The 13,849-nt window shown below is 48.6% G+C and overlaps 1 protein-coding gene across 3 annotated transcripts in view; it reads right to left on the bottom strand.

Moving 5' to 3' along the window:
* DDHD2 (DDHD domain containing 2) overlaps positions 1 to 13,849 on the bottom strand; it is a 589,722-nt gene that overhangs the window by 401,525 nt on the left and 174,348 nt on the right. For all 3 annotated transcript variants that reach the window (XM_086949921.1, XM_086949922.1, XM_086949920.1), the window contains one exon: positions 563 to 758. In XM_086949921.1, coding sequence (XP_086806047.1) covers positions 563 to 749 — 187 coding nt within the window. In that variant the 5' untranslated portion in view covers positions 750 to 758. The remainder of the gene's footprint in view (positions 1 to 562; positions 759 to 13,849) is intronic.

Here is a 13,849-nt window from a genome sequence, read left to right on the forward strand (position 1 = left end):
GAATTTTATAGCCAGTGTAGTGAGCACAATAGGAGTGATATAATCAATTTTCTAAGTTCCTGCAAGAAGACTATAGGTGTGTTTTAGTTTGCCTGAATGAGAAAACTATTTTTTACTGAATTGCCTCGGTCAATCTGGATCTTATCTGTGCACTGACTGATGTTCCTCCAGATATAGCAAGACAAGAAACACTTTATTGAATGCTAATTAGTCATGTTCAAAACGTATCGCTATACAAAGCACAAACAATGATTAATCATTCACTAAAGTGTTCCACCTTACCAACCAACCAATTGACCAATGCCATAGGGGTTATCTACATTCAGTCCTGGTTTTTGTTTTTAGAAACACTAGCACTTTGGGGATGTTACCTAATGTTTACAATCTTACCGAACCGTAGACGGCAATGATTCGCTGGTTAAAAGGCAGGGTTAGCTAAAGCAGTTCACAGTTGACACTGGGCAATGACGTTAATTTTTACAACAGGTTGGGGTGAAAGTAGAGGACACTACAGAGCAAGATAAACTGCACTACCATATCAGAAGAAACTATCAGTACATACCACGAGTGTACGCCTCTTCTAATTTCTGAGAATCTTCCTTGCTCAGCGGGGTCCAGCAAGCCTTGACTTCAGCAGGCTTGTTGAAAAACCAGTGATGGGACACTGGCTCGTATTCACTGACAGCATCTACCATCTCAAAAGAAGTTGATGAAGTAGGGGAGGGCCCTATTTTCTCCTCTGTAGACATTTCAGGGACCTACAAAAATCAAAACAAAAGAGAAGCGGATATTAAACTCATGAAGATATACAGCATTTAATCTTAAGGTATAAACTGCATACAGAAATAAGTTTAGCATTTGCCAGAAATGGTATCCATGCTAAATGCTTTGACATTTGTGTGTCACAAGTTCTGAAAGAGGCGTAAAAGTTATGTGGAATATAAGCTGCAAGGAAAATCTTATGTGATGTTAACAGTATTCATGGTACCTAAAGGCACCTATTTGGCGTGCTGTGCTTCAATAATACAACATATCAGTGTTAGACAAAGGATTAAGAGACAATTACCAACAGAGAAAAGAGGTAAAACCTATACTCAGATAAACAGATGAAGACAGATATTCTGAGAAAAGGTGCAAAGAGAAATGGAATGCAATGTAAAAGAGCAAGATAGAAAAAGTCACACCAGCAACTTTGTAGGAGAGTAGGGTCTGCTATCCTATGGTCACCCCAATTTTTGCTTTTTGCTTCACTGGTTTTCGACTTACTGAGGCTGTGGGCCTGCTAATCAGACCCCCAGCCTGCTGTTCTCTCTCTAAATTTATAATACATGTGCTATAGGTACATACCACAATTGGAAATGGACTCCTTGTCAGCCCCTGTACCATGCACTATAGGTGCCCAGGGCATAGGTGCCACCAAGGCCTACCAGGGGCTGAAGCATAGCTTTTGCCACCCCTGGCTGGTTCTTAAATTGACACAACTGGCTGATCACTCAGCTGGGGCAAGTGGGTGTAATCACCCCTTGCTTAGATATAGTATACCTATATCTAAACCTATATCTGGACACATATATAGCCTGTAAGCCACTCCTATGGAAGGCCTCATCAATCCTGGAGGCAGAGTGCGTGGTTTTATGTGAGATGGTGCTCTGGCATGAGCTGAGCCTGTCTGCAGCTGTCGGGAACAACTCCCTAAGCTGATCCGGGATAACGCCATACCATATACTCTTAAGCGCCTTATAATCCTCGCGGTTATATAGCAACTTTGGTTTGGCTTTATCAAAACATGTCGTGTAAGGTGTCATACGAATTGGAATACTACCCCCTCGCCAGTTCTGGCGACGGGGGTAGCATTCCACCCTTCTAGAGGGAGAAGACATGTTACTTTACTGAAACGCGGTTGATTTAAAATGAGCCTCAGATCCACAAAATGGATGCCCCTGCCACAGACACGGGTCTGACCTCCTGCTGCTGACCGAAACCCGGCAGAGGAGGCCTGGACAAAGAGTTTCCTGTCACAGGGCGGTGTCAAACCACCCCAGACAGGAGATAGTGGATTGGAGTAGGGAGGTTTCAATGAAACCAGACACTGCCTGGGGAGCACAAGGCTGCCCCTTGCAGGATCCGGCCAAACCGGTTCTGGGGCCTCCCAGCCCCTGTCCCAGCGCGGCCAGGATCAAAGGAGAGGGGTGTAACCACCCCCTTCCTGGGTCCCACCCATAGGAGGGGACCTAGCAGGATGTCCAACCCCCCAGATTCGAATAAGAGGGGGAGCAGTCCCAACGGACCTCAGATCATCCTGAAGAAACATAAGAAACGAAATCTGGACCCTTCGACTTTCTACACGACGTGAGAAGACTGAAGAATCTCCCTTGTGGTCAAGGAGTGACCACCCTGTGCAAACAGGCACCATCCAGCCCTCGACCCTTGCTTTGTTGCAGTTCCCGCCGGAACTCGAGCGACAGAGATCGACGAGATCAAGCTTGCCTGCCTTCTACCTGCCCGATCCACAGTCCCTGCAGAGCTGAGACCCGTGGAGGCGACCGGAAGCGTGGGGCACGCCATCTTGAAAAGGCCACGAGACGCTGACCGTGCGGCCCACGAGTGACCCTCGAAGCTGTACACCGGGGTTTGAGAAGCCCCAGCCCCGAGCTCCACTTGCACCAAAGCTCACCCCTCCACACTCGCTGAGTGCTGCGTGGGGCCCTTCTGCTTGTGTGCGCTCGACGCGTTGGCCCGGTCACTTGCCAGCTGGCTTGTGGCCCTTGTGCCGACGAACTTTGAAATCCGACTTGCTTTTCTGGTTGCTCCAGATCTGCACCAGCTCCTGTGAAAAGGAGCACCCACTCTGACCCTCCTGGTTCGAGTGATAAGCAATCTCCCGGTTCCGCGTGGATTGCTTTTGCCAAGTGCTGTTTGCTACAATCTTCAAGCCGACGGTGCTGACGGCGAGAGCCTACGTGGGACAGATCGTGACCTGCTCCTGGACGTCGCAGATGACCCAGAGCCCACGTGACAGCGGAGAGAAGCCTATCGACAACCGCCTGATTGCGCCCGACATTGCCTGGTTCCGTCCTGGTTCCACCCTGGTCACTGCTGAGTGACCCAGACTCTGTCCCCTCTGCTTTCAGGTACTTTTCTACATCGATCCACCCTTGGATCGCACCGGACACTTCTGCTTCACAGCGCCTGCAGCTGCAACAGCTCCAAGCACCAAGAACCTGCGTGACAGAACCCGACGCCACTTCGACCCTGTGCACCCACGGCCTGTGGGTGAGGTAACTTTGCAACGCCGGTGTCTTTACACTGGTACACACCTCTAGGGTCTGTGTCTAAAGTTTTGTGTTCCTAGGTTCAGCGGAAGTATCTTTTAATTCACTTTAACTGACTTTTACGCACCATTGACAGTGCATTGGTGCGCGCCGCACTTTCCGTGCTGCACCCGTCTCCTGTGGGCTACTCCCGACTTCTTCATTGCTTGTCCTGACTGCTCCCAGCGAATCTCTAGGCCCTAGGCCTAACCATTGTTCGATAAGTGTTACTTATACCACTTTTTTAATATATGGTCTGAGTGGCCACCCGCCCTCATCCATAAAACGTGCAACTTTATATGTGTAACAGTGCTTTTGATTTAACGCTTGTGCCCCTTTCCTCATAAAGAGTACTGGGGAGTAATTTAGAAATAAATACATATATTTTTATAATATATACTTGTGTGGTGTCCTTTCATTTGATTACAGGATTGTATGTGGTAAAACAGCTCGCTTAACACGACCTCTTAAGTTAAGCCTTTAAGGCTGCTTAGTCCATGCTACCACTAGGATAGCTTGTCTACAAGGTTGACTTACAACCTGACATCTTTGGGGTTTGTTTGGACTGATACCCAGTGGTTCCAGAATTGGAAACACTACATATCAGGCCAACTTCTCACATTGGTGTGCAGCGGTGCGGATTTGAGCTTGCTGTTTGTTTTACCATTGCAATCTTTATCAAATTGAAAGATCACATCAAGTACCTCTAGGTACATATAAATCAAAAGCTTAGCATATTAAGTTCTACTGAACTTAGTAGTTGTAGATTAAAGGGATTAGCACACCCTGACTACAACTCACTAGCAAGGTACAGTAGGAAACCACTTAGTGTAGGTAAGTGCACCACTTACACCTCACTAGCAGTCATGTCTGATACAGGTAGAGCTTCAGGCTCTGCTCCTGTAATAGTTGATCCTATAGGGACAACATCCAGATATGACAACCTTAGCCACAAAGACCTGAGTGCCTTGTGCACAGCCAGGGGGCTAAAAAAGGGCAGAGGCCCTACCATTCCTTCCCTAGTAGCTCTCCTAGAAAAGGATGATCTAGATAAGGTGAGTCAGGCTCCCTTAGATTCAGGTGAAGGGATAAACTCCCCTGAGAATGAGAATCTTCCAGAAGAAGAGGAGGAGGAAGAGGAAGAGGAAGGCTCTGATGTAGAAGAGCCTGAAGATCAGGATCAGGTGGGAAACCAGGTACAGGTTGCCAGGCTTAACCAGGCCAACTTGGACCTACATGGGAATGGAGAGGGCCAGCACCACTCCAGATCTCATAACCAAATTCTCCCAGGTAATAGAAGGGAGAGATCTCTGTCAAGGGACTCTCACCTTTCTAGTGCCTCAAGAGAATCTCAAAGAGGAATGACTTCCTCCCAGAGAAAAGAGCATAGGGCCAGGATGAGGGCTGTCCAACTCCAAATAGAAAGGGAAGAGGTAGCCTTGGCTCAAGCTAAACTTGCTTTAGCAAGAGAGAGAAAATTGTGTGGCTTAGATGCCACTGGTGGCAGCAAAGTTCCTAAAGAAAAAGACAGGGCCTATGACAATAGAAACCTGACAAAAATTGTGCCCCCCTACAAGGAAGGGGATGATATCCACAAATGGATGACTGCTCTTGAGAGGGCCTGCATGGTACAGCAGGTCCCTGAGGATCAGTGGGCAGCAATTTTATGGTACTCCTTTTCTGAGAAAGGGAGGGACAGGCTCCTCACTGTTAGACCTGAGGATGCCAAAAACTACTCTGTTCTGAAGAGTGCTCTTATTGAAGGGTTTGGCCTAACCACTGAGCAATACAGGTTGTTGTTCAGAGACACCCAAAAAGCACAGACTCAGGACTGGACTGATTTTGTAGATTGTGCCACTAAGGCTCTGGAGGGTTGGCTGCAGGGAAGTAAAGTTTCAGACTATACAGGATTGTACAATCTTATGATGAGAGAACAGATCCTTAATAACTGTCAGAACCAGCTGTTGCATCAATACCTTGTTGACTCTGATTTGACCTCTCCCCAAGAATTGGGAAAGAAGGCAGACAAATGGGTCAGAACAAGGATTAAGCAGAAAAACCAGAACCAAGGTGACCAGAAGAAAACAGACCAGAAGGGTGGGAATCAGAAAGATAAAGAAAAGGACCAGAAGTCTTCAGGCCCCCAAACTAGCAATAAGGAGGGGGGTTCCCAAAATGGAAACAAGAAAAAGAAGAATGATGGCCCAAAGAAACCTTGGTGTAATACCTGCAAATCAGTTTCACACTGGGGCAGTGAATGCACTAAGAAAAATCCAGTCCCCACCACTGCAGCTCCTAAAGCAACTGCACCCCCTAGTACAGTCAGCAGTGGTGGTACACAGCCAAAGGGTTTAGTAGGGTTGACCCTGGGTACTGAGGTGGAATCTGGCCTAGTCAGAATCCCCACACAGGCAGTTCTCCTATATGATGTGGACATATCTTTGCCCACTGCAGTAAGCCCCAGTAACCTGGGCAAATATAGGCAGACTCCCTTAATTAATGAGAAACTGGCTCAGGCCTACAGGGACACTTGTGCCAGTGTCACAATGGTGGCACCTGGCTTTGTGGACCCTGGACAAATTGTACTAGGTGAAAGTTACCTAGTGACCAATGCAAGCAACTCCACTACTTCCCATAGTGTGGCTGTTGTGAACTTCTCCTGGGGAGGGGTAGATGGCCTAAAGAAAGTTGTTGTGAGTGCAGACCTCCCAGTAGACTGTCTGTTAGGCAATGATCTTGAAAGCTCAGTTTGGTCAGAAGTGGAGTACAGGACTCATGCAGAAATGCTAGGGATTTCAGCTCATGTCCTTGCAGTGACAAGGTCTCAGGCTAAGAAGTGCCTTCCTGAACCAGTGGTGGATCTTGAAACAATAGACCAACCACAACCCAAGAGAAGGAGCAAGAGGGTTAAGGCTGTGCCTTCCCACTTGCCCCAGGTTGAGGATCAGGTTTCACAGGAAACTGATTCTGCAGTCCAAGAGGAGACTGTCTCAGAGGAGCTTGAACCTGATCAGGTTGAGTTTCTGGGGACAGGGGGACCCTCAAGGGCAGACCTGGGGCAGGCCCAATTAGATTGCCCTTCACTTGAACCCCTCAGACAGCAAGCTGCTGCTGAGGCTGCAGGGAATGCTCAAGGTACCCATAAAGTGTATTGGGATGAAGGACTCCTTTATTCAGAGGCTAGAGACCCCAAGCCTGGCACAACCAGGAGGTTGGTTATACCTTTGAAGTTTAGGGGCTTCCTTCTTACCTTGGCCCATGATATTCCCCTTGCAGGACACCTAGGCCAGAATAAGACTTGGGACAGGCTTGTTCCACACTTTCACTGGCCTCACATGTCAGAAAATGTCAAGGAGTTTTGTCGCTCCTGTGTCACTTGCCAAGCCAGTGGTAAGTCAGGTGGCACAACAAAGGCCCCCCTGATACCACTACCTGTGGTGGGGGTACCCTTTGAAAGAGTTGGAATAGACATTGTGGGTCCCATGGATCCTCCAACAGCATCTGGGCACAGATTTATACTGGTGGTAGTGGATCATGCCACCAGGTATCCAGAGGCAATTCCCCTGAGGACCACCACAGCTCCTGTGGTGGCAAAAGCCCTCATTGCAGTTTTCTCAAGAGTGGGCTTTCCAAAGGAGGTTCTTTCAGACAGAGGTACCAACTTCATGTCTGGATACTTAAAAGCAATGTGGAAAGAGTGTGGAGTAAACTATAAGTTTACCACACCCTACCATCCACAGTGCAATGGGCTTGTGGAAAGGTTCAACAAGACCCTAAAGGGAATGATAAAAGGTTTACCAGAGAAGCTTAGGCGGAAATGGGACATCCTTTTACCCTGCTTGCTCTTTGCTTACAGAGAGGTCCCACAGAAGGGGGTTGGCTACAGCCCTTTTGAACTTTTGTTTGGCCACCCTGTAAGAGGTCCATTGAGTTTGGTGAAGGAAGGATGGGAGTTACCTCTCAAAAAGCCTAAACTAGACATTGTGGACTATGTACTTGGTCTCCGCTCCAGGATGGCTGAATACATGGAGAGAGCATCCAAAAACCTTGAGGCAAGTCAGGAATTACAGAAAGCCTGGCATGACCAAAAGGCTGTTCTGGTTGAGTACCAGCCAGGGCAGAAGGTGTGGGTGTTGGACCCAGTGGGGCCAGCAGCTCTCCAGGACCAATGGACTGGACCCTACCCTATCATTGAAAAGAAGGGAGAAGTCACCTACTTGGTTGACTTTGGCACCCCTAGGAGCCCCCACAGGGTGCTCCATGTCAATCGTTTGAAAGCATTTGTTGACAGGGAGGACATGAGTCTCCTCATGGCCACAGATGGGGAACAGGAGGAAGAGAGTGACCCTCTCCCAGACCTGCTTTCCCAGAACCCTGATGATGGTTCAGTTGATGGAGTAGCCTTGGCAGGCAGCCTCACTGAGCAGCAACAGGTGGACTGCAGACAGGTGTTGCAGGCCCACAGACAATTGTTTTCACTCACACCCAGTCAGACTAACTGGTGCACCCATGAGGTGGATACTGGTGACAATCTGCCTGTGAAGAATAAGATCTACAGGCAACCTGACCATGTCAGGGATTGTATAAAGGCTGAGGTGCAAAAGATGTTGGAGCTTGGAGTGATTGAGCCATCAGAGAGCCCATGGGCTAGCCCAGTGGTCCTTGTGCCAAAACCTCATACCAAAGATGGGAAGAGAGAAATGAGGTTTTGTGTGGACTACAGAGGTCTCAATGCTGTCACTAGGACAGATGCTCATCCCATTCCAAGAGCAGATGAGCTCATTGATAAATTGGCTTCTGCCAAGTTTCTGAGCACATTTGATTTGACAGCTGGCTACTGGCAAATCAGACTAGCTGAAGAGTCAAAAGCCAAAACAGCATTCTCTACCCCTAGTGGACATTATCAGTTTGTGGTAATGCCCTTTGGTTTGAAGAATGCACCTGCCACTTTCCAAAGGTTGGTGAACCAAGTCCTTGCTGGGTTGGATGACTTTTGCGCAGCATATCTAGATGATATTGCTGTCTTTAGCTCCACCTGGGAGGATCACCTGATCCACCTGAAGAAGGTTCTGGAGGCCCTGCAAAAGGCAGGCCTGACTATCAAGGCTACTAAGTGCCAGATAGGGCAGAGCAAGGTTGTGTACTTGGGCCACCTAGTAGGTGGGGGTCAAGTTCAACCACTGGAGAGCAAGATCCAGACCACACAGGACTGGGCTCCTCCAACTACCCAGACACAAGTCAGAGCCTTCTTGGGCCTGACTGGGTATTACAGAAAATTTGTAAAGAACTATGGGTCCATTGTGACACCATTGAATGACTTGACATCCAAGAAGATGCCCAAAAAGGTTCAGTGGACAGTTAGCTGTCAAAAGGCATTTGATGACCTGAAGAAGGCCATGTGCTCTGCACCTATCCTGAAGAGTCCCGACTACTCCAAACAGTTCATTGTACAGACAGATGCTTCTGAGTTGGGGGTGGGAGCTGTGCTTTCACAACTTAATCAAGATGGTCAAGACCAGCCCATTGCTTTTATTAGCAGAAGGCTGACCCCCAGGGAGAAACGTTGGTCAGCTATTGAGAGGGAGGCCTTTGCTGTGGTTTGGGCCCTGAAGAAGTTGAGGCCATACTTGTTTGGTACTCACTTCCTAATTCAGACAGACCATAAGCCCCTCTTGTGGCTAAATCAGATGAAGGGTGAAAATCCCAAACTGCTCAGGTGGTCCATTTCCCTACAGGGGATGGACTTTACAGTGGAGCACCGCCCAGGGACTGACCATGGTAATGCAGATGGTCTCTCCAGGTACTTCCACTTAGAACATGAAGACTTATCTGGTCAAGGTTAAGTTTAATGTCCCTGCGTTTGGGGGGGGGGTTATGTAGGAGAGTAGGGTCTGCTATCCTATGGTCACCCCAATTTTTGCTTTTTGCTTCACTGGTTTTCGACTTACTGAGGCTGTGGGCCTGCTAATCAGACCCCCAGCCTGCTGTTCTCTCTCTAAATTTATAATACATGTGCTATAGGTACATACCACAATTGGAAATGGACTCCTTGTCAGCCCCTGTACCATGCACTATAGGTGCCCAGGGCATAGGTGCCACCAAGGCCTACCAGGGGCTGAAGCATAGCTTTTGCCACCCCTGGCTGGTTCTTAAATTGACACAACTGGCTGATCACTCAGCTGGGGCAAGTGGGTGTAATCACCCCTTGCTTAGATATAGTATACCTATATCTAAACCTATATCTGGACACATATATAGCCTGTAAGCCACTCCTATGGAAGGCCTCATCAATCCTGGAGGCAGAGTGCGTGGTTTTATGTGAGATGGTGCTCTGGCATGAGCTGAGCCTGTCTGCAGCTGTCGGGAACAACTCCCTAAGCTGATCCGGGATAACGCCATACCATATACTCTTAAGCGCCTTATAATCCTCGCGGTTATATAGCAACTTTGGTTTGGCTTTATCAAAACATGTCGTGTAAGGTGTCATACGAATTGGAATACTACCCCCCCGCCAGTTCTGGCGACGGGGGTAGCATTCCACCCTTCTAGAGGGAGAAGACATGTTACTTTACTGAAACGCGGTTGATTTAAAATGAGCCTCAGATCCACAAAATGGATGCCCCTGCCACAGACACGGGTCTGACCTCCTGCTGCTGACCGAAACCCGGCAGAGGAGGCCTGGACAAAGAGTTTCCTGTCACAGGGCGGTGTCAAACCACCCCAGACAGGAGATAGTGGATTGGAGTAGGGAGGTTTCAATGAAACCAGACACTGCCTGGGGAGCACAAGGCTGCCCCTTGCAGGATCCGGCCAAACCGGTTCTGGGGCCTCCCAGCCCCTGTCCCAGCGCGGCCAGGATCAAAGGAGAGGGGTGTAACCACCCCCTTCCTGGGTCCCACCCATAGGAGGGGACCTAGCAGGATGTCCAACTCCCCAGATTCGAATAAGAGGGGGAGCAGTCCCAACGGACCTCAGATCATCCTGAAGAAACATAAGAAACGAAATCTGGACCCTTCGACTTTCTACACGACGTGAGAAGACTGAAGAATCTCCCTTGTGGTCAAGGAGTGACCACCCTGTGCAAACAGGCACCATCCAGCCCTCGACCCTTGCTTTGTTGCAGTTCCCGCCGGAACTCGAGCGACAGAGATCGACGAGATCAAGCTTGCCTGCCTTCTACCTGCCCGATCCACAGTCCCTGCAGAGCTGAGACCCGTGGAGGCGACCGGAAGCGTGGGGCACGCCATCTTGAAAAGGCCACGAGACGCTGACCGTGCGGCCCACGAGTGACCCTCGAAGCTGTACACCGGGGTTTGAGAAGCCCCAGCCCCGAGCTCCACTTGCACCAAAGCTCACCCCTCCACACTCGCTGAGTGCTGCGTGGGGCCCTTCTGCTTGTGTGCGCTCGACGCGTTGGCCCGGTCACTTGCCAGCTGGCTTGTGGCCCCTGTGCCGACGAACTTTGAAATCCGACTTGCTTTTCTGGTTGCTCCAGATCTGCACCAGCTCCTGTGAAAAGGAGCACCCACTCTGACCCTCCTGGTTCGAGTGATAAGCAATCTCCCGGTTCCGCGTGGATTGCTTTTGCCAAGTGCTGTTTGCTACAATCTTCAAGCCGACGGTGCTGACGGCGAGAGCCTACGTGGGACAGATCGTGACCTGCTCCTGGACGTCGCAGATGCCCCAGAGCCCACGTGACAGCGGAGAGAAGCCTATCGACAACCGCCTGATTGCGCCCGACATTGCCTGGTTCCGTCCTGGTTCCACCCTGGTCACTGCTGAGTGACCCAGACTCTGTCCCCTCTGCTTTCAGGTACTTTTCTACATCGATCCACCCTTGGATCGCACCGGACACTTCTGCTTCACAGCGCCTGCAGCTGCAACAGTTCCAAGCACCAAGAACCTGCGTGACAGAACCCGACGCCACTTCGACCCTGTGCACCCACGGCCTGTGGGTGAGGTAACTTTGCAACGCCGGTGTCTTTACACTGGTACACACCTCTAGGGTCTGTGTCTAAAGTTTTGTGTTCCTAGGTTCAGCGGAAGTATCTTTTAATTCACTTTAACTGACTTTTACGCACCATTGACAGTGCATTGGTGCGCGCCGCACTTTCCGTGCTGCACCCGTCTCCTGTGGGCTACTCCCGACTTCTTCATTGCTTGTCCTGACTGCTCCCAGCGAATCTCTAGGCCCTAGGCCTAACCATTGTTCGATAAGTGTTACTTATACCACTTTTTTAATATATGGTCTGAGTGGCCACCCGCCCTCATCCATAAAACGTGCAACTTTATATGTGTAACAGTGCTTTTGATTTAACGCTTGTGCCCCTTTCCTCATAAAGAGTACTGGGGAGTAATTTAGAAATAAATACATATATTTTTATAATATATACTTGTGTGGTGTCCTTTCATTTGATTACAGGATTGTATGTGGTAAAACAGCTCGCTTAACACGACCTCTTAAGTTAAGCCTTTAAGGCTGCTTAGTCCATGCTACCACTAGGATAGCTTGTCTACAAGGTTGACTTACAACCTGACATCTTTGGGGTTTGTTTGGACTGATACCCAGTGGTTCCAGAATTGGAAACACTACATATCAGGCCAACTTCTCACAAACTTGCATAGGACTTTTGATGGCATTAATTAACCAATTTCTGCCACTAAAATCATTGCCTCTCCAGAAGACTTACAACACCAACTATATCAGCAGCAAACAATGTAGTCCAATATTCAAAACTTCATTTGGGAATTTTATGACAGTATTACTGCTATGTCCAGATAACCCAAGAATGTCTCAATACTTTGGAAAAAGACCAGCCGACAGCCTAATTCTCATAGGTCTGTTCGCCACGACACATTAGAAAACTAAACACTTTTGAAACTGTGTGCGAGAATCATCATGGATAACCAAACCTGCACTGGCAGGAATTTGATCTTTTCTCTCAAATCAAATCCTGCCAAGTCAAAGGTGGTTCGGTCTGCTCCAGCATTGCAAGGGTCACCCCCATGCGATTACTTTTCAATTTGCACATATAGCCCTCATTAAGTTACACCATTTAAGGTTCCATCTGTAAGCAAATGCACCCACGTCCATATTATGTAGAGAAAGGACCAGAAAAGGCTGCACCACTTGACGCCCTTTCAGAATATTGACTCAATCTTGTCTCTAGAGCAGCAGTGGGGAGGGGGGGTGGTTATGTATGGAAAAGGGGGATTTTTACAAGAGAGATAACTTAATCTCATTACAAGATGCACAAGACACTTTTGGGATAGGACAGGGTCATTTTTTACATTCTGCAAAATTAGAAAGTGTGGCGAGGGAGCTCTGGGCCTGATTTTCCTGCGGAGCCGAGGCCCTCTGCGGGTCTGGATGGTCTTATTGGATGGGGAGAAGGAAGCAACTTAACTACCCATTTTTACAGAGCCCTTGGGTCTGATATGCAACCTACGTCAATTTCCTGCACGGGCCACGGGGAGCCTGGGAAAAGGATTTGGGTAAACCCATTTCCGACCCAGACTGGGTGAGTGCCTTGAGCCTTGTCCAAATTGTATCCTGTTACAACAGGTTTAAACTTTTGCACTTTCATTTTCTTCACCGTACATGTTACTTACTCCGCATGACCTCAACAGAACAGACCCAACCTGGGTGGGGGGGGGGCACATGTGCCCACTGTAGGGAGGTTTAAGCCACCTTCCTACATTTGGCGAGGGAGTGTGTCCAGGTTCGGGCTTATTGGGAACAGGTTGTGCCGAGTATTGAGTCGGTCACCTGGACTCCATGTTCCATTGACTCTACTTGTTTGTCTTCTGGGGGTGATGGTGCGCCCCAGACGACGCAGAGTCCCTGTAGATTAACCCAGTTGACCTTGTTGCTGGCAAAGAGGAACGTGGGCATTGGTTGGATGGGTATGAGGGCCCCATTGTTAACAAATTGGTTTTGTGACTTGTTGGAATGGGGGCCGGCAGAGGAACAACATATGAGAATCATGCACGGATGAGGGGGCGGCTGAGGCCAAAATGTTCTGCTCACAGTTGCTAGGTATGTTTCAGGCTCATGATGACGCTTCCTCTGGAGATGGATCTGAGGCGGAGGGTGGATGCCTCCCAGTATGATTGGTTTTTGTCAATTTCCCAATGACCAAGTGTGTAATGCCACTCCTCGGAGTGCTGACTGGCTCGTGGCCTTGGTTCAATGTATACTTTTCTTACTGCGTCACTGGACGCATGGTTGGTTTCACCTGCTGATTCTACCTAATATGTTTATTGAACTGAATGAATGAATGAATGAATATCTTTATTCGGTAAAAAATTCACCATAAAAGAGTTACATTTCCGACTTTTTTACATACAATCCATTAAGAGATAAAACCCTAATTAAAACCTACATAGATATATATCAAGATAAAAATGGAACCTTTACATAATCGCTATGCATCAGATGTTACTAATAATCAAATTCCTCAACAGTACAGTGTTAGCAAAATGTGCTAAGAATACGACAGGCTAGAGCTAACCCAGGTTTACATCGGGCCCAGGGA

Source organism: Lissotriton vulgaris, unplaced genomic scaffold, assembly GCF_964263255.1.
Source record: "Lissotriton vulgaris unplaced genomic scaffold, aLisVul1.2 SCAFFOLD_415, whole genome shotgun sequence".
NCBI lineage: Eukaryota > Metazoa > Chordata > Amphibia > Caudata > Salamandridae > Lissotriton > Lissotriton vulgaris.